Source organism: Drosophila takahashii, chromosome 3R, assembly GCF_030179915.1.
Source record: "Drosophila takahashii strain IR98-3 E-12201 chromosome 3R, DtakHiC1v2, whole genome shotgun sequence".
In the NCBI taxonomy this organism is placed as follows: Eukaryota; Metazoa; Arthropoda; class Insecta; order Diptera; family Drosophilidae; genus Drosophila; species Drosophila takahashii.
The window spans coordinates 31,854,922-31,881,267 of NC_091681.1; the positions used below are offsets into that span (position 1 = coordinate 31,854,922).

At 41.9% G+C, this 26,346-nt stretch overlaps 4 protein-coding genes across 8 annotated transcripts in view; 2 read left to right on the top strand and 2 right to left on the bottom strand.

Moving 5' to 3' along the window:
* The first annotated feature begins 1,749 nt into the window (after positions 1-1,749).
* Positions 1,750-6,520, top strand: rha. 2 transcript variants are annotated; one of them, XM_070216427.1, is made up of 7 exons: positions 1,750-2,054; positions 2,105-2,550; positions 2,627-2,698; positions 2,754-3,105; positions 3,162-4,222; positions 4,286-6,192; positions 6,255-6,520. In XM_070216427.1, the coding sequence occupies exons 1-7, from the start codon at positions 1,946-1,948 to the stop codon at positions 6,421-6,423; spliced, it is 4,116 nt and encodes a 1,371-aa protein (XP_070072528.1). In that variant the 5' UTR covers positions 1,750-1,945; the 3' UTR covers positions 6,424-6,520. The 2 variants fall into 2 exon arrangements, with proteins under 2 accessions (XP_070072528.1, XP_070072527.1); XM_070216426.1 differs by having other exon boundaries at positions 3,162-6,192.
* Positions 6,474-8,674, bottom strand: tobi (target of brain insulin). Its single transcript, XM_017141794.3, has 2 exons — positions 6,867-8,674; positions 6,474-6,802 (listed from the first exon to the last, which is right to left on the bottom strand). Exons 1-2 carry the CDS (start codon positions 8,638-8,640, stop codon positions 6,603-6,605), a joined length of 1,974 nt encoding a protein of 657 aa, XP_016997283.3. The 5' UTR covers positions 8,641-8,674; the 3' UTR covers positions 6,474-6,602.
* Positions 8,675-9,203: 529 nt separating this feature from the next.
* Fur1 (Furin 1) overlaps positions 9,204-26,346 on the bottom strand; it is a 150,300-nt gene continuing 133,157 nt past the window's right edge. For 3 of the 4 annotated variants that reach the window (XM_070216092.1, XM_070216093.1, XM_017141790.3), the window contains 9 exons: positions 21,689-21,934; positions 21,173-21,301; positions 20,229-21,103; positions 19,988-20,161; positions 19,497-19,615; positions 18,132-19,289; positions 17,175-17,341; positions 13,981-14,056; positions 9,204-10,205 (listed from right to left, as the gene is read on the bottom strand). In XM_070216092.1, coding sequence (XP_070072193.1) covers positions 9,451-10,205; positions 13,981-14,056; positions 17,175-17,341; positions 18,132-19,289; positions 19,497-19,615; positions 19,988-20,161; positions 20,229-21,103; positions 21,173-21,301; positions 21,689-21,934 — 3,699 coding nt within the window. In that variant the 3' untranslated portion in view covers positions 9,204-9,450. The remainder of the gene's footprint in view (positions 10,206-13,980; positions 14,057-17,174; positions 17,342-18,131; positions 19,290-19,496; positions 19,616-19,987; positions 20,162-20,228; positions 21,104-21,172; positions 21,302-21,688; positions 21,935-26,346) is intronic. The other variant, XM_070216094.1, reaches the window with a different exon arrangement.
* Positions 22,017-23,836, top strand: ND-49L (NADH dehydrogenase (ubiquinone) 49 kDa subunit-like). The gene is made up of 2 exons (XM_070217435.1): positions 22,017-22,295; positions 22,350-23,836. Exons 1-2 carry the CDS (start codon positions 22,103-22,105, stop codon positions 23,729-23,731), a joined length of 1,575 nt encoding a protein of 524 aa, XP_070073536.1. The 5' UTR covers positions 22,017-22,102; the 3' UTR covers positions 23,732-23,836.

The following is a 26,346-nucleotide window of genomic DNA, read 5'->3' on the forward strand; positions in this document are numbered from 1 at the left end:
ATTTTAAAAAGGGGTAAGCTAGCTCGAATCTTGGGTGGCTAATGGCAATTTCAAGTGAAAGAATCCCAATGCTACAAATATTAATAAATTTATTTTTAAATGTCCCGCTGTTTATAAAAATTGTTACATACATTTGTTTTATTTGCTTATTAAGATTCTTTTTTCGGTTAGTCTTAAAAAAATGGTCGTAAATAAAAAGCATATTTGTTTTCAAAAAAGGTATACACGATATTTAGAAGTGTTATTAAAATAGATAGAGTTTTCCAAATTAGTTAAACTGATTTCTTGAAATGTTCCGGTTCAAAAGTGGCAATGTAATTAACTATTTATAACTATTCACTGTCATGCTTCATATAGAAGAATGAATATAAATTAATGTAAGTAACTATTTCGCTATTTATACCTTTCACTGGCATGCTCCATGTCGAAGAATGAATAAAAATTAATGTAAGCAACTATTTCGCTACTTATAACTATTCACTGTCATGCTTCATATAGATGTATGAATATAGATGAGTTTAAGTAACTATTTATAAAGTAGCGAAATAGCGAAATAGTTACTTACATTGCAGCGTCTTTCCAAGGGAAGAAGTACTTTCGATGAAGCCACATACCATTTTATTGGCAATTCTGATTGTCACACTTTTGAACAGAACTTTCGGAAATGATCAGAGTCAGATGTTCGGCTGGCCAAACGAAGGCGATGTTATACACAGTAAAGAGGTAAAGGCAGATTGGGAGCTCCTAAAAAGTGTTACCCGTACTGTAAAATTAAAGTTTAGAAACCTAGTCAGTTGTGTTAAATTATATGATAAATTACGAAATGACGTTGAGGTCTCGATCAGTCAAGAGCCCCCTTTTCATGAAGCAACGCTGACGTTCACTTCGAAAAATACTCAAGGTATACATTTTGACATTGATGTCTTCCATGAGAAGAAAGTCCCGGAATATACATCACAAAATTTCAAAATTACGTAAATAAAAGCAGAGCTCTATTAAAAAAGTAAATGTGTAAAACACGATCACTTTGCCACGTTATCGGGGGATACAATTTGTCATGGGGATTTTCTATAACAAACCTAACTAAATAAAAGCAGAGCTGTATAAAAAATGTATGTGTGTAAACAGAACTTTTTTCTTCTTTTAATTTCCGGTTCCTAGGTGTCCTAGCTTAAAGGCTTACTGCCTTGCCCACTTTAGGCTTACAACCAACACCACTTTCGGGTAGAAATATTTTGATTATTTAGAAAATTAAAGTTCTGAGATTTGAATGCCAATACACGGTGCAACATTCCATATTTTGATTTTTAATTTGTTGCTTTGCTTTCGAGAAAATAGTGATTTGTTTGGCTCCATATGGGGACTAAAGATAAATGGAAACATCTTTTGATTCTAAAGAATGCTAATGACGAAAAAATGCATTTATTTGGTGGGCTGCAATAAAAAATGCCTGCATAAGCAAGAAGTTTGATTATTTTGCTAAAGCGGTAGAATAAGATAATTATAGAGAGAAAATATAATATCAGAATTTTGCAATCCTTACTGGTTTTTTAATTCACCTAGAGGCGTTTTAGCTTAATATTACTTTTTAAAAAAGTTGAAACTAACAAACCCCAGAAAGTACAAGCGCCGCTATGAACGGGGTTTCTGTAGCTCTAAGGGTTGGTTTCACCTGCGATAGCACCACCTGCTCTCCACTCTCGATATTAATCGCCCGACGTCACCTTGACAACCGATCCAGGTGGCTTTGTCCTATCCGTTGAGAGTGAACAGTCACATACAAAACTACGAGCAACCAGAGGTACCGACGGAAAAGGAGGATCAAGTCGGAAATCAGATGCATAAACTCGCGAACTCCCACGTTTAAATTTAGTTACACAAGTTGAATACTCCCGAAATCGAAAATTCTCAAGTCCCGTCGACATCTGATCCAAGGTACTCAGAAATGGTCAAGCGTTACAAAGGGTCTCGTTCGATGACGGCCAGCGATGGCGTAAGTGCTAGTTCCAAGGATTCCGACCAGGTCTATTGCGTGCTGCTCCACGTGGTCGAGGGTGAGTTAAAAAATCTAAAGTTATTATTATTAAAATTAATCTCCCTAAAGCAATCAACTTCGTGGGCCGAGATGCCGCCGAACGCGAGCAAATAGTGATGAACGCCGCGCTGAACACAGTGGACTTCGAAGTGGAGGGCACCCAGTCGACCGAGAAGGTCATCTTCAACAGCAACTGCATCTGGGAGTGCGACATGGCCGGGATCAAGCGCATCAAGACGGACCATCGTCCCGTCAAGTTGACCTTCTACGCCTGCCGTGGAGGCGGAGCGGATCGCAAGACGGTAGGAAGCCTGCTGCTGCCCATACGAGGACTGCCGGTGCTCAGCACTACCGGAAGCCAGAATTCCCCCCATCTCAAGATGCTCTGGCACAAGCTCATCTGCATCAGCAGCGAGTTCCGCTCCCACAAGCCGGAAGTCCTGCTCATGCTGGCCATCGTCAAGAAGTCCATTCTGCACACCAAGGACTTTGACCACCTGATGCAGTTCACTGAGGTAATAGTAATTAATTAATTAATAATAAATAATAACAAATTAATTAATTTGTTTATAATTTATTATGGTTCCTCAGGTGAAGTCGCCGCCCACACCGCCAATGCAGTCGCCCGGTCACTCGATAACTGCCAGCATGCTCCAATCCCAGGTGAGTGGAGCATCCTCTGCTAGGGGTAAATATCTAAATTCACCGATTATTCCAGGCCAACGTCTATGTACAGTCGTTGGTGCAACTGGGCCTGCTGCAGGTGGGCAATGATCCGCTGGTCGACTGCGACATTATCGAGGTGGTGCTGCAGCTGAAGGAGCTGAAGAACGTGAGCCGTCTGGTCAAGTCGGTCAGCCAGGGTAGAGAGCCGCCCGGTTCGGTGATCCTGGTATTCGACTTTGTGGGCAATGTAACCAACATCGAGCTCAAGCTGAACGAGTCCGACTCCTACACCCTCAACGATGTCCTTGGGTTGCGTTTCAAGACATCCTTGGCCAGCATGCGGCTCTACTTCCAGCGCATCTTCTATCTGCCCATCAACATGTACATGAACGGAACGGCGATAGGTGAGTAGCTAGATTTGGGAATAGTTATACTATATACTATAATTATCATTTAACAGCCAACTACCGCATGGACTTTGCCAATCTGCTGCCTCCGGACAACTACTTCGCCGAACACCAAAAGTACACTTTCAACGGCTCCTTTTCATTTAACCGATTTGGCAGGACGGACAGCGGTAGGGAACCCAAACCGCCCCTGATGGAGTACACTTTTAGTGTGGACTTAAAGACGATATTCTCACGCCAGGGCCAGGAAGATACTGAACCAACGCCTTCGGTTGCCAGCGGTGTTATCAGAGAGCCAAAGGATCGTAATGATCATAAGGAACTCGAGGTAATATCGGTGTCAAAGAAAACCGCTTCGGTAGGCAGTCTAAATGTGGGTGCCGAGCTTTCGGGCTCAGAAGGATCCTACAGATCTTCACCTCCGGAAGACATTCACGATTCCGATGGTCCGACGGATCTACGAAAACCTCAGATAAGGCGAAATAAATTCACCCGACTGAATAGCGGGGAGGGCAATTTGGAGAGCGAAGATGAGCAGTACCTGGGCCAGACATTTTCCGCGACGGTAGTTCGTGAGGATCTTAATTTAATTAAGTGTGAAGAGGTTTCCGTGTCAAAATCAAGGAAAACTGAAACCATGTCAGATGAATCTGAAGCGGAAGTTGCTTCTAAAAAGGTTTGCAAAGTAGTCGAAGAAATCGAGAAATCTACGGCCCAGGAACTTCCAAAATATTATGCACCCTTGCCAAACAAAGCCAAGCCCAAGTCCTTGGGACCAAAAGAATTAATAAGGGAATCCTCCCAATTAAAAATGCAGGGTCTTAAAAACCCTAGTACACTTTTGCAAGAAAACGATTCGGAGAATTGCGAAGAACTGAATTCCTTAGACTTGTTTGAGCTGGAGGAAAAGAGTCAAGCCAAGGAAGCTGAATTAGAGTCTTTGCGGAGGCAAAGGATAAAGGCAGGGAGAGGTGAATTGTTACAAGTGCCAATGGATCGCAAGATAAGGAAAACTCGAAAAGTTGACAATGAAGTGCTGGGTAAGGAAAGCAGTGTTAATATAATTGAAGAGGACATTCCAAAATCTCCAAGTAAATTCATCTCAGGAGATAAAGTAAGGAATAAAAATTTAAAAACGAAATTAAAAACAGAACTGAACGAAGTTCCTTTAACCCAGGAAAGTGCTTCTAAACTACGGAACCAACGCCTTTATAAAAAACAACATAAAGATAATGGATTCGTAGAGGATAGCTATGAAAAGAGTGAAGAGGATCCTTCATGTCATGTTCTCCCTGATAATCCAAATTCCCCTAGGGAAAAGTTAAACAAGAAACCAAGAGGCACCAGGACGGTGAAAGCTCCAGAATGCATGGATACAGACTTAGAAACAGACATAAGTGTCCTTAGTCTTCGAAGTAAATGCAAGACCAAATCAAAATTACTGCTTCCTGAGGAATTTGAAGACTTTGAAGAAACGTCCACCAGTACCCAGGGATCCAGAAGACCCAAAACATCCAAGGAATCTCTAAACCTTAGAGCCCGTTGGGTGGAGGTCAATAAGGTGCAGTCGCAAGCCCTGGGAGAAACAGAAAAGTTTCTGCAGGAGACCTGCCCAGCCGAGCTAGACGAGGTCCTTTACGAGGATCAGCTGTCCCTTGGCCTGGCAAAGCCTCCGAAGCCAAAAAAGAAACTGGGAAAAGCCAAGGAAGAAAAGGTCAAAAGCATCGATTATGAAAGTTCCTATGTGGAGGAAATTACTTTCAGCCAGTCTGAAGAGAATCTTCCGGTACATCAGGTCGAGCTCGCAAGCTCCGAAGAATATATTTCTCTGTCGGAAGGCAACTCAAGATCAGCTGAAATGATTTCTTCAGAAGCAGAACACCGGGATGTGAGAGTCACCTTTGCTCAATCGAAAGTTGTAAAGAAGAAGTTGAGAGCTTCTTCAGGCGAGGATCAGGTGAACCAGGTAAAGCTCAGGACCTCAGAAGAGTGTGTTTCCATGACTGATCGTGTTAAGAAAAAGATGAGGGCTCCGGTATATGAGGATCAGGTGGAATTTAACAGCTCTCAAGAATTTATTTCCATGTCAGAGGGTAATGTAAAATCCGCAGAGATTATAAATGAAGATATTGAACAGCGGAATGTACGAATCCTTAAAAAGAAGAAACTTAAGAAGACTTTGGTAAGTGAAGATCCTGTAATCCACGATTCCGAAATTCCCGAAGAAGAATCAGTTAAGCCGGTAAAAAAAAAGATAGTTCGGAAAAAAATAACGGTTATATCAGAAAATTCAGAACTGACTGGAAACATAAATACACAAGAAGTTGTTAATGCTCAGCCTAAAAAAATAGTTCGGAAAAAATCCAAGCCTGTGAGTGACAACCGAACCGCTGAAGAATGCCCCAAAACTATTAAAGTAGCCAGCTCTCGAAAAGAGCTGAAGAATGTGACCACCTCTGAAGAGGATTTTAGCATGGAACACCCTAAAAATACTATCGATTCAATTGGTCAGAGGATCAAGTCCTGGCGGAGGCAACAAACAGATATCTTTGAGCAGGAGTTGGCACGCAAAGAGTTGCATTACAAGAAGCAGTTAGAGGAAATGGAGAACCAAGAAGCCAGAATACATCAACTGAGCAAGGAGGAGGCGAGTCCGGATGAAACTTTCATCAGCAATAGAACCAATGTGACCAGCGTTGACTATGAGGCAAAGTTCAAGGAACTGGAAGAGCACATCTACCTATTGAAATCGGAGATGGAGGAGCAGGTAAGGCTGTTTGAGAACCGCAGTGGAGAGTTGCGACAGGAGAATCTTCAGCTTTACACCGAGAAGACGGAATTAAAAGTCCGCCTTGCGGCCATGGAGCAGCAGATTGGTGACCTTAGAGCTCAAGGCTCCGACGAAGGAGATCTCAAGCAGGTTCTTGGGGAACTAAGATCCCAGCACTTTCGGTATAACAATCTCGCCCGCGAGAAGGAGCTCTACAGGAAGCGGTGGCGAAGATCGGCCAAGCGTGTGCATGCCCTCAAGTTGGCCATGTACGAAAGGAATTTAGAGAGAGAACAGAACAGCATTAAAGTCGAGTATGGTTTTTTAATTAAGTTTAAATGTTTTCCTAAGTGATTTTTATGATTTATTTTTACAGACCCATTGACCTGCGACAGATCCTGACCAAGGACGCCCTGGAATTCGAGCGGGAGTACGGACAGTTTCGCGAGAATGGCGTATCTCCAAGATATCCCTTCGGCTCACTTTCCGGATCCGGCGACTTTTCACCTCCAAACAAAAAGCGAATGCCGGCCAATGAGTTTTAAAGATACGATACAGAGAAGATATTTGCCTAGATTTTACCAAATTAACTGTGTGAATTTTGTATTTAGTTTACTTTATTGAGTTTTGTTCGTTTCTTTTTAGAAAAATATAATATTAAATATTATACAAATTGTAATATAATATTATTAAGTATAGTATATATTTAAGTTTTATTTTCGCTCTACTCGAGAGTAAAGCCCACGCGCAAAAAGTAGGGCAAAGTGTCCAGGGGAGCAGCGTAGTCCATGACCCAGGTGGGTCCTGTGTAAGTCTGATCGCTATTACCATCCTTCCACTCGCCCTCTGGCAGGTAGATATCTCGCTTGGTGGCACCCTCAACCACGACGGGAGCAGCGATTATGTCATCGCCCAAAAGGAACTCTGTGGGTATTAATAGGAAATTTAATTAAATGTGAGATAATGTTAACTACAATAATGGGCCTACCATCGTAGATAGACTGCGCCACCTCGTCCGTGGGCGCGATCCACCAGAGAGGAGCATTCACGGGCTCCCCCGAATCCACGGCCCGCTGGAAGAGCTTCATGATGTACGACGTGTAGTTGGCATGCAGGTCGGTGAAGTTCTTGCTGATCGCGATGGCCTCGGCGTCAAAGTTCCACGGCACAAAGGAGAACTGCAGGGCGGGCATAAAGACATTGGCCTGGAGCCAGCGCAGGAAGAGCTCCTTGGTCGGCGGCTTCTCGTAGTACCCATTACCGCCGATCATGTCGGGCAGAACGAAGGGATAGCCATTAAGGTTCATTTGCAGCATCGACGAGATCAGCGTGAGCAGCCCGTTGTTCCAGCCCCACTCGGAGTCCTTGTCCACGATGCGCACGAAAATGGGCTGATCCTGGGTGTTCTGGGCGGATCGCACCTCCACCATGTCCCCGAAGGCGGCCACAGTTCGCACATAGTCGCCCACCGCCTGCAGGGGCGTCACCATGGAGCTGCTGGCCTGCAGCACTGGGTCACTGGGCAGCCAACTGGTCTCACCGGCATCGAACTTGAAGCTATCGATGCCATCCTCATCCTGCAGACGCTTCAGTCGCTTAGTGAACCACTCCTGAACCGCGGGCTTGGTGAAATCCAGAATGGCCGCATCCTTGGGCTTGCTGTTCCACCACTGCGTATCGGAGCTTCCCTCGTGATCGAGCACCAGGTAGCCCAGCGACTTGGCCTCCTCGTAGATGGCAGTGCAGTTGTTGTTGATGAACGGATGAATCCACAGGGTCACACGGAAGCCCAGGGCCTTGAGGTCGTCGGTCAGGGTCTTGCTATCGGGGAACTTGTTCTTCCTGAACGTCAAGGCTCCGTAGCAATCCTCCCAATCATCATCGATCTCCAGCTGGCTGTTGTTGAACCCATTGTCCAGGATCTGCTGGGCAAACTGGCGCACCACTTCGTCGGAGACCTCGGCCTTGTACAGAGCCCATGTGGACCAAACCGGATGCCTGACCATGCGTTCATCGGGAAAACCGGTTGGTTGTCCATGGAAGGTTTTCACGGCATATCTATGCGCCGCCCTGGCATCCTTGGCCACGGCCACATGGTACACGAACTTGGCGGAGGTCACTCGCGGATCGTAGGGCAGCTCACTGGTGGCACTCAGACACAGCTGATCCGGATAGTCGGCTGTATTCTGATCGATAAACAGCGGAGTGTTGCTCTCCACATAGAGGAAAACACCATCGCCGTTCAGCCAATAACGCTCACCCACTCCAAAGTTGTCCAGTTCCTTGGGCAGGTAGGAGTAATTAGCGTGCCTCTGACGCTCCACCGGCCAGTAGTGTTGCTTTTGCTCGGGGCCACTGAACCAGTGAGTGGTTCCGGTCTTCAGGGGGAAGCAATCCCTGGGCTGACTGCCCTGCAGCACCTGATCTCGGGACACTTTCACATGGGTGATCTCACTGCCGGTGCCCGTGACTACGCCATTCTTGACCAGGGTAAACTCCACGGTGGTCGTGCCATCGGTGAGCTGGTAGCTACCGCTGCTGGTTGCCACCAGATTGGCGCTGCTCTCGAAGTTGTCGAAGGTGACCGTCTGCAGGGACTTCTCGCCCTTTATCAGCTCGTACTGCAACTTGTCGCCTCGCCTCAGACGCACGTAGATATTGCTGTTGGGGAACTTGTAGCGCTGCTCGATGCTGGCGCATGAGTTGGCCGCCTCCCAGAGGCAGCAGGATGCCAACAGCAGGGGTATCAGAATAAACCTCATTTTCGTCCGTTTCGCAAAACACGACTGCCGGGCAAGAGTCAGTCGATGTTCCTAATATAGCCGCGATAAGGAAATCGAGGGAATTCTAAAGAGCCTACAAATAAAACTCTTGAGCGTTGTCAACACATTTCTCACCTGCTTGGGGGGAACACTCTAGACGACAGCCCCTCGATAACCCGGCTGATAAGCCCCTGCCAGGGTCCAAAACCGGCTTTCTATCATTTCCATTAGCTAATTGATTGCTGTTAGCGCTGAGATTGCAGTTCACCTACATCGGACATTAGGTGATAGTAACAACAAAATAGGAATTTTTCTTGAAGTGTCTTCTGAAAGTCAAGGACAACAATCTGAGCATTGCAAATGCCAATTTCAACAGCTCCTTATCTTTACATAAACAATTTGAGGATTTGCTCAAGTGCTGATTTCCTACATTTACTATCTTTCAACAAGTTGTAAATATTTATTGTTAAATAATATATGTCATACGGCATATAAAACAATAGTGACATCTTTGGTGACTCACCTATTCCGTTTTTAATAATTAAACATACAAAGTTAAACTATAATCATTTTATTAAGGCATAAATATTATATAAAATTAGTTTTGATTCTCGTTTTTTTTTTCGTTTTTTGATTTTTAATACTTTTAATCTATTTTGGCTTGAAATCAAGGAGCTGTAATGCCGTCGAATGTAACAAAATATATACCAAACATGTGATTGTCCTTGGCTTGGGGATTTAGATATAATATTTCTGGTGTTTATGAGGGTGGCTAAATGCATTACGTAACTAATAATTTAATTCGATCATCTAGGGAACCAAATGGCTGATCTCTTCCTTTTCGGAGATCTTTTCGCTGGGCGCTTCGTCGCGATATTCGATGACATCCCTCTTCTTCCCCAGGAAATGTGCCCTGAACAATTCGTCTTCGTTATCCGAGTCGCTTTCATCGCCGGCCATCAGAGATACTCGGGAGTAGAGTTCGTTGTTTTGCGCCATGGCCCTGCGATGGTAGACGATGCCTCCGGCCACTAAGACCCCCATTAGGGTGAAAACCAGTGCCACCAAAAGAAGCACAGTGGTGCCAGCCATATATTGCTGTGTGCCGATCTCAGAAATGTCCACCACACTGGCCATTCCCGTGCTGCGAACCACATAGGCATAGCAGAAGGTCTCGTTCAGGATCTTCCGCAGTTGGCTGCCCGGCGAACAGGTGCTGCACTGGGAGGCCAGTGGTCCGTGGCAGGCCAAGCAGCTCCGATCGCAAACAGCACAGATCCTAGCCGGTGTCTCCACCAAAGGAGTGAGTCCCCCCTCAGTGGTTAAGCTGCGTCGACGACGACGACGATCCTCCGCCTGCAGAGGATCATGGCTGTCGTCAATGCTGTTGGACATCACTGAGGATGGATGATCGGTGGTGGGACTGCTGTAGGGATTAACAGGAGCCCTGCTCACATCGTCGTCCAGTTCTTCCTCATCCGCTGCCAGCTTATCAAATGGATACGTGTGCAGGGGGCAGACATCATAGCACAGATCCTCATACATATAGGCCGTATCATTGCACTCTGCGAAAGGTTGGAGAAAAATCAATTATAATATTTGTTTATAGCCCGGATTGGCTAGAAAGTGATTTACCTCAGCGACAGTTTTAGCGGAAAAAGAAAGTTAGGAAATTAGTCAGTTAGAAAGAAGTTTTAAAAGCTTAGTAAAACTTAAACAAAACCAAAATGAGCAATGTTTTGTGCAAATTGAGAGCTTAAAGAGAGAAAGCAACAAAATGAAATATCCTTGTTTGAATTAAAACTGTTTTGTTAATATTATAATTAATGTAAAATAAAATAAAACATTACTTTTATACCTATAATATCATAGCATTTATTTTTTTTAACATTTAGAACATTTTATTTTTAATGGTATTTTTAACATATCTATTGGCAACAAAAAATTCAAAGATGTTTTCAAAGCAAGCTCAGCCGGAAAAAACATGCTCAAAAAAAGAACAGAAAGAAAAAACATAAAAGAATTGTGCAATTGGAAATGGAAGCATAGGTGTATTCACTGTACCTCCACCGAAAAAACACCAAGCACATGGACATGAGAATGTAGGTTTTGTTTTTTTATTGTGTTAAGAAGGTAACGTAACGAAATAAACGAATTAGAAAGTGGTTAATGTCGCACAGTAGTGCGGGGAAATTCAAATTTCCTTTTAAACCAAAAAAACGAGAAACGAAACAATAGTTAGGATGAAGCCACACTCACCTTGTCTGCAACCTCAAAACCTCAATGGGAATTTGTGAACTCTGAACTGCAGTCGGAGAAAGTATGGGTAAAATACGGTGGAGAGAGCCTCTCCTCTCGTCATATAGTTAAAATATTCTCTTTTTTTTGAGCATGTTTCTCTTGCTGCTTTGAATTTTTTGTTGGAAATAAATTGTTTCAAAAACTCTGTTGTTTTGTACGGTTTCAATGCATTTATTTATTACTCATATAGATATTATATATATAGATATATACACAAACATACATAAAAAATTGTATTGAGTTTCGAATTGCGGCATTCTCAATTTCCATCATACCTACGAGGTTGTTTCACTAATTTAAGTGTTTAATTTCTGTTTTGTTTTCTTTACATTTAAAAAAGTTTAATTTCATTTCGTTTCCTTTTCTTTCATTAATTGCAAGCATTAATTTATGGTTTTTGTTCCAATGTTATTTTACAATTTTGTGGTTTTTAAAGTTAATACGTTTAATTACTAATTTCTACCCCATGCCCTAGTACCAGTTTTTGTTAATTTCGTATTTTATTATTTTTTTTTTTTGGTTTTTTACTTTTAAACGGTTTATTTAGAATAGGCTTAAATATTAATTTGGCTTTTTCTCTAATTACTTGACCGAGTAATTATGCTTCAGAGTTCAGAGTTTCCTGTGTATTCTGGTTCTTGAAGATAAATAAGTACCAAAACTGCGTGTGCGCGTTGAAGAACAACAGAATACGTGGAAACGGAGCAGAATCTTGTTGTGTTTCAACCAAACTCACTTGGAAATTTGTTCAACATAATTTATATTGGTACTTGCCGAAGTTTCGGGTAAATACTTGTGAGTGCTTGTGTATTGGCTTGGTTAATATTTTCTGTTTCTCTTTGTTCGCTGCTAGTGCGTATAGTTTATACTGAGGAATTAGGGTTTAGGGTTAATTCAACTATTTTTGATTGAAAGATAGAAATGCTAGCTTTAGTTCTTTTTTATATCTTATGCTCTGGCTAAATATGTGTTTGTGTGTTTGCTAGTTACAACAACAACAAAAAGATACTTCTCCATAACTTCGCTATTAACTTGTTTATTAAATTAACATTTATATTTGTATTGTTTATTGTGCAGTTACGATATGATTATTCATACAACGAAAATGCATAGATATTGGGAACATTTTTCTAAATCGAAACCAATAAAATATAGAAGTATAAATCACAAAAGGAGATGGGAAAATTTCGATAGAATTTTTTAAGTAAACTAATAGTTTGTACTAAGTTCCAAAATTAAAAAAAAAAAAACACATTAAATGATATGTTTTTGTTTATCGGTTTGATAAGAAACGAAAACTTTGTTAAGTTTTTAGCTGCTGCTTAATACACAATTAATAATAATTATTGCACTCAATTTGCTTTTTGATTTGTGTGTTTATATTAAAGATTTAAGTAAGCAACAAATTTGTAACAAAGATATGTTTTGTGTGTTCGTGTTTGCGTTGTGGACAAAATAAACCGTAAAATTCAGTGTAAATCGATAATAATTCTGTGTTTTTATGTTGCAACTTTGTTGAAAACTGCAGGAACTTTTGTATAAATTGTTAAATATAATTACGATTTAATTGTTTAGTGGTTGCTGCCTACTGTTCATTTATTACGCTATGCTTTACCCCTACACCTTAGGTTATTATTTACTTGTTCACGTTTATTTTCACGCCCTTTTCCGGCTTTTTGTTTTCGTTTGTTTTTATTTTTTGATACAAAATTGGTTTGCTTTGCTTAGCGCCTTAAGTCTAGAAATATTTCCATTATATACTTAGTTTTGGTTTTGCTTTTTCGCATCTTTCAACTCCATCGACCCACTTTAAATTACGGCTGTCCAAGATTTAGTTTTAGATTTTAATTTTAAGAAACAGTCTTTTACTATGAACTCTAAACTGCAGTGGTTGTTGTTGTGTTTGCTGAACATTCTTTTTGTCTTGGCTGCATGGCATTAAACAATATTTCTTACACAAAATCAAAAGTCAAGAAGCGGACTCAAACTATAGGCAAAGTGAAAAAAGTGAAAAGCATTAGCTTGCGTACAGTGCCTTTAAAACTGTGGCGCGACTACTTGGCTGGCTTGGCAATATCTGAAATAATGCATTTAGTTTTCATGTACACTTATATACACACAGATCGTTACACAGGAAAAATTATTCCAATACTTTCAGATCGATTGGACAGATTTACATAAATAAAATCAACAAAATCAAATTAATTTAAATGGTTAAAGGGACTAAAATATTAATAATTGATGCTGGAAATTTCAAGTCAAAAGTGATCTTAACTTTTTCCTGTGTACATTTCGGGGAGCAAGCATTTGGAGAAACGTGGGAAACAAAAATCAAACGAAACAGGCTTAAAACAAACACAAACAATCTAAACGAAAACAATCAAAAACAAATCGTACAAATAAATTTCAACTAAACTCTTAAAAATAATGTGTATAAAATATATATAGGTATATATTTAGGATACGGTTTTGTATATAGCTGCGTATAATTGCATTTCGACTAAAAATAATACAAAAATTTGCTTTGTGCGTCCCATTTCTCGACAAAAAAAAGGAAGAACAACCTTGGTTTTTTGCCCTGCCACGCCTTCTATTGCGTGGGCGTTTGTGTGTTTGTGTTGCTTGTGTCGTGTCGGTGTGTGTAAATCTAGGCTTACATTTAAATTTAACTACAAAATTTATAGTATGTATATTTTTTTGGACTTGCAGTGATTCTTCCTCCTCTCTTGCCTACTCTAAATTACTTTATTTTCTTTTTCTGTTTATTTTAAATTTTTTTTTCTCTTCTTCGTCCTGTTGCCATCGAAAGTTTTTTAATGGAAATTCTTTGTTCGCTTTTCATCTCATTTCGGTTTTTCGTTCTTTACACAGTTCAATTTTGTTTCTTGTCTGTTGCTAATTTCTTTCTCTTTTTTAATTTATTGCTAAATTATCTAATGCATTTGATAATGTTGTTCTTGTTCTTGTTGTTGTTGTCGTTGGCATGTTTAAAGTTTAGAAAGAAGACTTGCATGATCATAAAAAAGAGTAAGGACAAACCTAAGCACTTGCGATCGCTCCACTTAAGGCACGCGGCGGTGTTGCTGTGATCTCGGGTCATGCCCACCTCGCCCACCTGCAATGTGAAAGGATAATAATGGATTAGTCAGAGAAATTAAATAGTTGGATCAGATAGCAAAGATGAAAACTGGTATATTCTAAACTTTGATTGTAACCCATTTTTGCAATATTATGATATAATATTTTCAAGATGGAAAAGAACTGTCTTATACACAGAGAAAAAAAAGACCAAAAATAGTCATCAATCGGGTATTTTTTCATATCAATTTTGGTCCCATCTGTGTTCATATCAAAATGATATTTCGAACATATAATTTGTACCATATTGATATGAAATCGTACCATTTTGTTATGGAAAAAATGATATGAAACAATATCAGTTCCATATTTTTCCGTTTTTTTCTCTGTGTAGGATATGATTAATATTATGGTAAGTCTGAAGAGAAAAAAATCGAAGAATTCATCAACACAGCTAGCAATTAGTGACAAAATAAAAAAGTAAAGGAATATAATTAACAATATATTATTGTTATTTTTGTGAAACTTTCATTTAAAGTGTCGAAATAAAGTATCTCATAATCATATTATGGTTTTTTGTAAATCTTTTTGCACAGTTGTTCAAGACAAGTACGACAATTTATTTATTTATTAATAACTTAAATAATGGATAATAATTTACTTTCATTAATACACTTAATTCCCTTAGTAAAGATAATTGACTACATCGACCACACTAATGTTGTACTGCTTATTCAGCTCCAAGAATGCGTAGGTCCAGTTGCCACTACGGCAACCTCCACGGCAGTTGCAGCCGAATTCGTCGCAATCTCCCTCGCCGCAATAAATGCCGTTGGCCTTCTTCCCATCGCCACAAATGCAGATGGAGCATAAATCAGAGTTTTGGTCGTCCATTCGGCCACCTACTGCTTCACAGGATGCTTCCTGAACTCTATAGATTAGCTGGGAATGCATATTGCAGCATTCAGAGGCAGCATCCTTGATGAGGAAAATTGCGCCAAGGATCAACAGAAAACTGATTGCAACTTGCATGATCAGGGGACTATATAAAACTGACCAAGTTCCGCTAACGAGATGCTAATTTATACGCGTAACACGGATTACTGATAAGAAAAATTTGCTATCAAAAACAAATGAACTTTTTCCCAAGAATGATTCAACTGATTCTTTTGAGATTTAAGAATTTCTCCCAAAAATGATTCAAAGCAGATTTATATTCTAAAACTTCAGAATATCCGGCGTAGCCAGCATCCGGCTAACAAATTCTTTAAAATAATGATATAAATTTTTATATAATAGATATAGCAATACGATAAACATTTTTAGGCCGAAGTTTTAAAGCCTCCACTTCTGTTTAAAGTCCAAAGGCAATCCTTTTGCGTTCTTTTTTTGACTAGTCAGGAGTGGCTGAAAACTTTTGCCTCGTCTGATTCTGATTCCAGTAGTTGTAGTTGTTCATCGCATGTTGCCGCTCTGTCTGGCATTTTAAGCACTTATGTATGTGGCTCTGTCTGTCCTTATTTATAGCTGCCCCTTCCAAAAAAGTCTGTCCAAGTCTATCTAAGTTCACATGCAATGACGTCGCGTGTTAGTAACGAAGGCAAATGGATGGGAAAAGGGACGCGGGGGCTTGGAAAAGTGTTTGTTATGCAAAAAGTTTTTTTTGCAGCCAGCCCAAGCGGTGAGACGCAAAAAACTAAGGTCACTGCACTCGCCTTTATTACCGCACATCCCTTTTTGCCGTGCCAGCGGCGGAAAAAAGCAACGCTTTTAAAGCACAATAGGTGCCAAAAGGTTAAAAATTGCTGCCTGCCCGGGGCAAGAGTGCACTTGAATAAGGCCCAGGCTTTCATGGGGCTCGCAGAATGCAGGCAAAGTTTAGAAAAATGCTGATTCTGAGCACAGAGAAAAATGAGGGAAGAGATAAAAATATTTTAAAGTTTTTTTTTAAATATCTACAACTATCCACATAAAGGGGAAAATATATTTTGTATACCTTTAAATGGTTTAAACACCTGAACTCTATATTTCTATATTTTTTGAAGGAATTTTCCCTAAAAGGGTTTTAAAAAAAAAATGTTTACTAATTAATGCTGGTGATGGTAGTTTTTCTCTGTGCCCCCCAATGTCCTGCTGCCCCTGACAGAGGAACTACGACAGCTTCTTACTTGGCCCACTGCCAAAAAACAGGGCTCAAAAGCGGCTGCCAAAAGTGGAATTAAGATGCTGGCCGGATGGCAACAGAGGGGGTTCCAAAGATAACTGCTGACAGTGTATGCCTAAGTATTTGCAAATTTATGAGCGCTATTGGGCGAGTGCTTTGCATACTTTCGGGGCCTGTGCATTGGCGCGTGCGGGGGAAATTCGTACATTAACAACACAAAAAGGCATGCTGCTGGCAGGGGGAGAAGAAAAAACAAACTGGAACGAGCTACAGCTACCTGCCAAAAGGACTCTACGCAGTCTTGCAAGGCAGCACAGTTTGAGAGCCACTGCGACTGCCAGATGCCTGGACTGACTGACGGTTTAATCAAGCTAGCCACATGCAAGCACGCAGCGTTGGGTTCTGATCACTACTTATCTCCTCGCTGCCCGACAAAGCATCTACAAGGCACTGGAAGACCAAGAAATAAACAGAACACGAAAGACAACAGGGCGGATGATGGGTACAGTGAAGGCTCGAAAAAGCGATTTTAAAGGTGATAAAACATCTATTTAAGGGATTTCTTTAATAAAATTTAAAAACATTGTAAATAAATTATTTTTCTAAAAATATTATATATAAATATATATTAAACACTTTTTAAAAACATGAACTTATTTAATTTGTATTCTTAAATTTTTTTATTATATCATGTAAAACATTATAAAATTTAAGATTATTTAGATTTTGTAAAATTATTCCTTAATAATAAAATTTTGTACACAAATCAAAATGAAAAAATTATATTTTCAGTTATTTAATTAATTATTGTATCTTATTTCTACAGAAATGGATTTTCCATTATTATTTCTGTTACCATTTCCGAACTTTCACTGTATTCCGAGCCCAGACATGAATTAGGTCTTCCAAGCTGAGTGACGAATGGCTATTCATGCAGGCAGGAGCTTTTCTACACCTCAATTCACAGGTAGACAATGGAAGCGGGACTCACCTGCTGCATATTCCTCCACTGGCCGGTGGAATCGTACTCAATGTCGTTGTGGGCCATATCGTTTCCGTACAGATTGAACTGGTTCGACTGGCTGGGATTGGCCACGTCCTCGGGTTGGGCGGGGGTCTCGGTGCCGTAGAATATCATGTCCCATTGTGTGATTTGTGCTGCAACGCAGAGTAGAGAAATCAAATGCATTTAGTTATTGCTGACTGGCCAAGGGCTCAAAAATAATCCAAATCAAATCGAAACGTCTATACAAAATCAACAACAAACGGCAAACGCAAAATGTTATAAAATGTATGATATATTGCAGATTGCAAGCGGCGGCGGGCAAACAAGTCAAGTGAAGGGCCAATAAATCTGCCATATGAGCGATATTCGTATACAATATACTATATATATATGGGGCAGATCAAGTGCCGAAAGCTAATCGCAACTTTCATCAACATTGAAAAAAAATGGATAAAAATGAAAAATTGTTCTGCTGACAACCGGAGCAACAGCAACAGCCAACAAACCGAAAAAGCATTTTAGAGTTGCACTTTGATTGATGAAAGCAACAAGAAAGTGCAGCTCAGTGGTTGTCAAACTTTTATTGACGGCTACGAGGCGAAAAAACATAAAATACAAAGCGAAAAATGTTTCTGAAATAAAGAGTATTTTGGCGGGAATAGCATCACTATGACCCTTGCTATAAACTTTAAGGATAAAAAAATCGTGTGATTTAAAATTTGTTTCATAAATCCTGTGCAATATTCAAAATAATATTATGTGTTACCAACAAAAATGATCACAACTTTCCTTTAAATATGAAACAAAAGTTAAATGCATGAAAGAACATATAAATAATAATAGTAATTTCGGAACAAAGTCTAATGGATGAAAATTCTAGAATTGTGCTCTTAAAAAAAAATAAATAATCAGAAGATGAAGATCCGAAAATTGATTGGCTACCATTTGGTGCGTTGACCTCCTTTCGCTGGTCCCTTGGTTGCTCGTAATCAGGCGTCGCCTGGACCTCCTCCATTTCCAGTTCCACCTCGGCAGGAGCCATCACTCCGGCGGCGGCCATCAGCAGTTGCTGCTTCTTCAGGATTTTCTGATCGGGCAGGAAGCTACTTCCGCCGGCGGGCAGAATGGGCAAAATGGAGAGGGTTGCCATCGTTTGCGAAGGCGGCGGCACCGATGGTGATTTCTTCGTATTTCCCTGACGACTATTTCCGCCCGTGGTGGGTCTGAATAGCTCCACCTCGAATTGCTTGCCCTGCTTGGCCTGTTTCGGTTTTCCCTTGGGCGAACTATTCTCATAGGGTTCTAGTTCCGGGAAAATGGCCTGTATCTTTTCGTAGCGCTCGAAGAGCTTGGGTATACGGGAGTTCGAAGAGGAGGAGGAGGAGGTGGCACCACTACTCTCCTTCACCTGCTTGGCTGCTTTGATGGAACCATTGGATCCACTTGTTCCCGTCGTGATCTCACCCACCACTTTGCGGCTCTTCTCATCATAGGATTTCTCGCCGGAATTGGCTTTGGGCCTCTGTGTCTGCACTCCATTCCTGTCCTGCTTATTGTTCTTTTGCTGCTGCTGTTGCTGGGAAATGCGGTAGTACTTGTTTTTACTGGTGGTTGTCTGAACGATTGTGCTCTGGGTGGTGGGCTCCTTGCGATTTGCACCACCCTTGTTCCCCTTGTTACCATTATTACCCTTATTCGCCTTGCTATTGGTCTTCTCCTTACTGTTATTATTGTTAGTCTTTCCACTGGCCTTTCCCAATATCACTCCGTAGGTGGCCGAGATCTGTTGGTAACCCTGTTTCGGCGATGGAGGATTCAGCAGCGGATTGTTGGTCACAAAACTGGATTTATTGGGCGGTACAGGAGGAACTTTGCCCAATGGCAACTTGGACCCGCCCGAAGGTGAGCTACCAAAGTTATTGGGCGGAATGCGGGGATACTGGGGTGAGTAGGCCTGATGCAGATTACTGGTGGTGCTGCTGCTGTTCGGTGTGGTTGCCTCCGAACCACTTGGTCTGGGCACCGAGATCGGATCGTTGGGATCGATGCTCTGAGTGGTGCCGTAAAAGATCAGCGACCATTCCCTGAGCAGAGCATGGCCTTCAGGTCGGTGGGTTACGGGTGGGTTAACGGTGGGTTAACGGTGGGTTAACATTAGGTTAATGGGTGTTTTTTTGTTTTGGATGGGGTGTTAGGTGGGTGAGTTATCCACAAAAGCGCAGCATGTAAAACGGTACAGGTTTAAAGCATCGATCTGACGGCACATTGTATGTTTTTTTGGATATGAATATTCTTATTCAAACTTACCCATATAGCGACCCTCGTTGTGAATCTCCAACTGCCAGTTGCCTTGTGGCGACTCTCCCCAGGTGTGCACCGACATGAAGGGCCACTGGTTGAAACCGGAACGGGAATTGTCATGTATCCTGGGGTGAAACAAGGTGATTAGTGAAGGTAGGGACAAAGACATTCGAATACGAAGCTTCGCAATGTCATAAGATATTTTCTACACCTAAAAAAAAATTCGATATGAAACGTAGATCGTGTTTACATTATTTAAGATCAATTTTAATTCGACATGAGGCCAGGTAAATTTGACCTGGTCGAAAAGGGAATATCATGTAAAAACGATACAAAAAACCCAAATCGTTTTTACATTAAATTCTCTTTTCGACCTAAAATTTACGTGGCCATGTCGATTTTACGAGAAAACCAATTTTTTTGTGTGAATTTCATATTGCATATTGCAAATCGAATATATGGACGTTACGTGTCTTAGATAATTTATTGGTATTTACCTAGGTGTTAGCAGCGTGACACTGGTGTTGGCGGGAGACCTCAAGAACAGCTGGATGTCGCCGCGTCTCTGCGAGGTGAGCGTGATCTTGGCCTGGACGTGCTCGAGATAATTGACCGAACGGCAGTGATTCACGGTCAGCTGCAGGGTGATGTGAGTGCGAGGTGGAATGACCCTTAAAAGTAGAGAAGATAGATTTAAGTTCAAGGTTCTTTCCTTTATAACAAAGATTATCCTCCTACTTGTCGACATGGGGAGCGTTGATCTCGCAACGCTGCTGCTCCGGCACCGACTTCCAGGTGCGGGCCACACGCACCATATCGGCGGCGTCCATCAATCCGTAGCCAAAGGAGTGGCTCACCCGCCGCCCCACCCCGTTGCGCGACCAACTGGGATCCTTTAAGTTCGCCGGCTTTGCGGTGCGCACCACAATGTGCTGCAGATCGCGCCAGGTGAGATTCTGGTTGGACTGCAGCACCAGGGCGGCAATGCCAGCGGCGAGCGGTGCGGACGCCGAGGTGCCCGTGTGGGAGACAGTGCACGAATGGTGCAGGTCCGTGGTGACCACCTGCTTCTCGCCCTGCCCGCCGCTGCTGTAGGTGGTGGCCAGCGTGGAGCTGCACTTCTCCGAGTACCAGGGCACATGGCCCTCCTCCGTGGCACTGGAGATGGACAGCGTCCAGATGGAGTTCGTGTACCCATCGCAGTTGCAATTGTCCTGCTCGCGTCCTCCATTTCCCGAGGCCCATATGAATATGCTGCCCTTGCCGCCGCGTCCCTTGGTCGTTCCCTCGATGAAGGCGCGCGAGGCCAGCTCCCCGGGTCCATCCACAGTCTTGCCATCGTCATCGGGCCCCCACGATGCGCTGTATATGTCGATGTGCTGCGGATTCAGCGACAGCGATCTCGCCTCCACTGCATCCGTCACATCGCCATCCAGCATCCGAACTCCGCCCACACTGGCTCCATAGGCAATGCCCACGGCACAGAAGGTATTGTTCGCGGTGGCTGCCACCTCGCCGGCACAGCGGGTTCCATGGCGATTCGAGTCCGTCATGTCGTAATGCGGCATCGGATCGTCATCGTGGCTGTTCACATCGTACGAGGCCTTGGGGTCCTGTTGATGGTTGAAAATTGGAAAAAGGGTTTAATATGGATTCAGGATTTCAAGAGACTTTTAACTTACGTAGTTATCCTGTATGTCCGGGTGATCCGATTCCAGGCCATCGTCCAGAATTGTTACTACCACACCTCTGCCGGTGATGCCCTGCTTCCAGGCGGGTATCACATTCATGTCCAGGCCACCACCGCGGTTCTAGGAGAAATATTATGTTATGAAATATTTTACAGAATAACATTTGGGAGAAAGAAACTGCATCTAATACAACCTCTACAAAACGGAGTTTTAAAGCACCTTATTTTATATTTAAAAAAATAATAACTTTTTTTTGCTAAGAGGTCAAAAAGTTATTCAGTTATTATTTATCAAAATAATTTTCATAATAAAATTGGGGAGAAAGAAGCCGCATTTTATAGAACCTCTACAAAACTGAAATTTAAAGCGCCTTATTTTATTTAAACAAAAAAAAATCAGTTATTAACTAGATCTTAGACTTGATCTGATAGCTATTAAAATTTTTAATGAAATAATTCTTAAATTTAGTTAATCTTTTATTTTTAAGGTTTTATTTTTATTACTTACCAGATACCACATCTGCGGCCACTTGGAGTCGTCGAAGGACATGGCGTCCACCATCGACATGGCCCGCGAGGAGGTCCTCGAAGGTCGCATCCGTATGAAGTCCCGCTTGGATCGCGACTTGGCCCGCTGCTGCTTCGCCCAGTGGACGCGATCGTCGTCATCCAAGCGGGTTTGGTGATGCGTGGCGGGTGAGAGCGACCGCTTCGAGACCTTGTGATGTGCGAAGTGGTAGTGATCATCAAAGATCTGCAAGGAAAGAAGGGAATAAATGGGTTATTTTGGTATTTAGGCAGTAGTCTCTGAACTTAGCATCTCAAAAAATCGAGAATTCTACTTTAGATTCGATTTTTAATTTTTCCAACTAGTTATATAAAAACCAAATATTTCTTTATACCTCCAACAATTACTATAATAATGTCTGGCGGAATGCAAGGAATTCGTAAGCTGGCGGACAAGCTTTTCACACCCAACGAAATTCGTCGTTTTCAGGCGTACAAAAACCGTTTTAGTGAGAAGTATCTCAGCGTGGAGGGCCTAAAGTCCAGTTTCAAGACACCGAATTTGGGTAAACTCTTCAATCGCCGCATGTTTTCATCGAACAAAGAAGGTAAGGCATCCCATAATCTAATAGATTATATATTTTTAAGATCATATTTTAAAGCCTGTCCCGAGGAGCCCAAAGCCAAGCCGGAGTGCGATCCCAGTTGGGATGAACTCTATCCGCCTGGGCCGCCCTACGAGCCATATGACTCGCATTTCTGGTATCCAGATCCCGAGTTTTACAGCGAAGCGCAATATGTGGTCAGGTTCCCCGAAGGTGACGAGTGGAAACGTCGACCGAATATGACGGGCAAGCAGAAGCCACCCGTCGATCGCACTTTTCGCACCAAGTTCATTAACTTTGGTCCCGCCCATCCGGCGGCCCATGGAGTATTGCGCATGATCTTGGAGCTGGATAATGAAACGGTACTCAGGGCCGATCCACATATAGGATTATTGCACCGCGGCACCGAGAAACTCATAGAGTACAAGACCTATATGCAGGCTTTGCCCTATTTCGATCGTTTGGATTATGTTTCCTGCATGGCCAATGAGTTGGCTTATGCTTTGGCAGTGGAGAAGTTGCTGAATGTGGAGGTTCCGCGCCGGGCCAAGTATATAAGGACCATGTTCTCGGAGATTATGAGGCTTACGAATCACACCATGGCCATAGCTTCGTCGGTTCTCGATTGTGGGGCTATAACCCCGTTATTTTGGCTATTCGAGGAGCGCGAGAAGCTATATGAATTTTCGGAACGCGCATCGGGAGCTCGCCTGCATGCCGCCTACATTCGTCCGGGGGGCGTGGCCTCGGATATACCACTCGGTTTCCTCCACGATCTCTATCAGTTTATCAATCAGTTTAGCGATCGCCTGGATGAGGTGGAGGATGTGGTCACCGACAATCGCATCTGGCGTATGCGTAATATTGGCATTGGCGCAATTTCAGCGCACGATGCCTTGAATTGCGGATGCACTGGACCCGTTTTGCGGGCCACTGGCGTCAAGTGGGATCTGCGAAAGCAACAGCCCTACGATGCCTACGATGAGATGGAGTTCGATGTGGTTGTGGGTTCGAATGGCGATTGCTACGATCGCTATCTGGTGCGAATGCGTGAGATGCGCGAATCGGTGGGTATCATTAAACAGTGCATCGACTGCATGCCACCGGGTGAGATCAAGGTGGACGATCTCAAGATCTGTCCGCCGCAGAGGCGCAAGATGAAGGAGGGCATGGAGGATCTGATCCACCACTTCAAGCACTTCTCGCAGGGTTTCTATGTGCCACCCGGTGAGACTTACACTGCCGTGGAGTCGCCCAAGGGCGAGTTTGGCGTTTATCTCATCTCCGATGGCTCAACGCGTCCCTATCGCTGCAAAATCCGTCCAGCATCCTATGCTCACCTAGCTCTAATGGCCAAGTTGGCACCCGCCCACATGTTGGCCGATATTGTGGCCATTATTGGATCGCTCGATATTGTCTTTGGCGAAATCGATCGTTAGTCGGGGTTACATTAATACTATTTACATGAATATTATTTGTATTGTAAAGGCGATTACGTCTATGAATATTAAACAACCAAGAGTTAATAAAATATAGAAGCCGAATATACAGAAAGTAATTTTTTTATATTTTTTTATTTATTTATTTTTTTTTATTAATTTTTTTATTTACTTGTTTTTTCTATTTTTAAAACCCTAGATAATATTCATAAAAAATCATTATGTAGTTTTCAATCATTTAATTGTTATTTTAAAAAGCAATTAAAATATTTCCTCAATTTTAAAACCATATTTCGCTCATGTGTAGAAATCCCGAGTACACACAGTGCACATTATCCTCAAAAGGGAGCGTGAGAGTAATTAAAATGGGCATTTATTATTTTTGAAATTTGTGCAAAATTGTTCTGATTTAGTGACGCATGGCATAAGCTGCTGCTGTCCCTGTCTCTCTCCCCCACCATCTGCTCTCTCACTTCCTCACTTCACCGTCTATGTGCAGGCGAGATAAAATAGTGGCAGGAATTTTGCCGCAGTTTTGTTAACTGTGTGTGTGTGTGTCTTTGTACTTTGTTGTTAATTGAATTTCATTGTGCTAAATTCTTTGGCAAATTACAATTTAAGGGCTGCACAAAAGCCGACTGTGTGTGAGTCGAACTATTTTGCAATTACAATTACAATTAGTTGTGCAGAAGCGTTGATAGAATTACTTATGGCAGCTACTGGGCCATAAAGTTGGGTGACATTGTTCTGGTTTGCCGCAGAAATTCAACCAATTTCGAGAAGTGAATATGATGCATTCCTGGTGCATTTCTCTTAGCTCAACTACGGCCGAGAATAATCTTGTGTGACCAAAAACTTGCACATGACTGGTGCTTAATTGTAAGCGTGTTTCTGTGGACCTTTTAACCGTAACTAAAACCCCATCCTACACAAACATGCATCATTAAGGGCTGTGCCAACACCAGCACAAAGTTTGGAACCAGAACCTCAGGTAAACGCATAAAAGTATGCAACACAATTTATTTATGCCCACAGCAGGATGTCGCTGTCGATTTGGCAAAACAGCGGAAGCGGCTTTCTCCTTCCGGTTCCCTTTTTCTCACACCGTCTTTTCTTTTTAACGTGTTCCACTTTTCACTTTCAAAGGGATATTTTATTACCCTGATTTTGTTAATACTTCAATCTTGTTTAAAATTATGGTTTTAAGAGATGTTAAATATTTAAAAATTGATATAATCGTATATCACATTTATTCAATAATTTATTTTTATTTATTTACAAAATAATGCATTTTTTTTAAGCCCTTAGATTAAAATTAAAATCATCAATATGCCGATTTTAAGTGTTTTTATTTAAATATCTAATTTCAAAGTGGTATTTTTCTAAATGGTTATTTCAAATCTCCAAACTCCAAACAAAGTGTAAATGGGAGCACGACAGTTGGTCCTTCGCCCAGTATGTTTGCTAGTGTTTGTCGTAAAATTCGAGCAGTTGAATGGCACAGGATGATAGGAGAGGCATATGTGTCGACAGACCTACTACCCTTAACCCCCATCCCCAACCCTTAAACCCCTTGGCACGGCTGGGCAACTAGTAAAATTTTAATTGCTGCTACTCTCTGCGTACGTGTCGCCCAGCGCTCAAAGCTCGTTTAGTTTTTATGCCCGACGAGTGGTGCCACGCCCCCTTCAACTCCCCATTCCCCCTGCTCCTCCACTATCAAGTTTATTAATTTATGCAGCACACACACATATACACTTAGATTTGTTTACTTGCTGCCTGCTCTTGTGCATATGCAATTTTGTCTAACATTTTAATTGAGTTGGGTGGAAAAGTTAAGTTAATACCTCGCCCACGCACGCAAACACGCAGTCTCCTGGGTATATGTGAATATTTTTGTAAAAATAAAAAATGGAAAAACAAAATGTATATTTCCAGTGAGGGCTGGACTGGCTATTGGCTTAGTTTTAATTGTTTGGTTGCGGTTTCAATTAAAATTGACTTATGAAACACAAAGGACCCCCGGGTTTCATTAAGCTTAGGTGATGAAGAAAGGGAAGTTAAGTAGATATTTTTTAGAAATCTTTTCTTTAGTTTATTTAACATTAATGTAAATAATATACCATCCATAACAACAAAGTTTGGAAATTTTCAATTTGCTTTTATGAACAAATTAAATTCCATATCTTTATTACAGACAAGCTGAGCGATCTTAACCGCAGGCAGCTAATTTTCTAGTGCATTTATCGACAACAAACAGCAGACGTTGACACAAAAAAGCAATAAAAGCATGGCAAACGTTTCCAGCTAACAAATTGAGGGCGAGGAGGCAACGAGGCAATGGCACTGCGAATCCTGGTTAGAGGCGAAGGAGGATATGTTAAGCTGTGAATAATGCCCTCTCCATGGCAGCTTTTAAAATTGTCAACAATTTAATTAATCAACTCGGGGTGCAGCAGCCACCTCGGGGGCCCCCTGATAAATGGCTGTTTCGAGCGAGGGAAAAAAACGAGCGTAGTAGAAAACAGGGACATTGGCTTCGCCATTGGCAGCTATGTGAGTTGTGTGTGGTTGTAAATTAATACATACACGAAGGAAAAGTGCCAACAAAAATG

Bases quoted from the DNA above. Each gene is read 5' to 3' on its own strand.
- tobi (XM_017141794.3), bottom strand. From the start codon at position 8,640: ATGAGGTTTATTCTGATACCCCTGCTGTTGGCATCCTGCTGCCTCTGG. The intron at 6,803-6,866 runs GTAGGCCCATTA...TAATACCCACAG, and splicing joins GGCGCAGTCTATCTACGATG to AGTTCCTTTTGGGCGATGAC.
- ND-49L (XM_070217435.1), top strand. From the start codon at position 22,103: ATGTCTGGCGGAATGCAAGGAATTCGTAAGCTGGCGGACAAGCTTTTC. The intron at 22,296-22,349 runs GTAAGGCATCCC...CATATTTTAAAG, and splicing joins GTTTTCATCGAACAAAGAAG to CCTGTCCCGAGGAGCCCAAA.
- rha (XM_070216426.1), top strand. From the start codon at position 1,946: ATGGTCAAGCGTTACAAAGGGTCTCGTTCGATGACGGCCAGCGATGGC. The intron at 3,106-3,161 runs GTGAGTAGCTAG...ATCATTTAACAG, and splicing joins CATGAACGGAACGGCGATAG to CCAACTACCGCATGGACTTT. The intron at 6,193-6,254 runs GTATGGTTTTTT...TTATTTTTACAG, and splicing joins CAGAACAGCATTAAAGTCGA to ACCCATTGACCTGCGACAGA.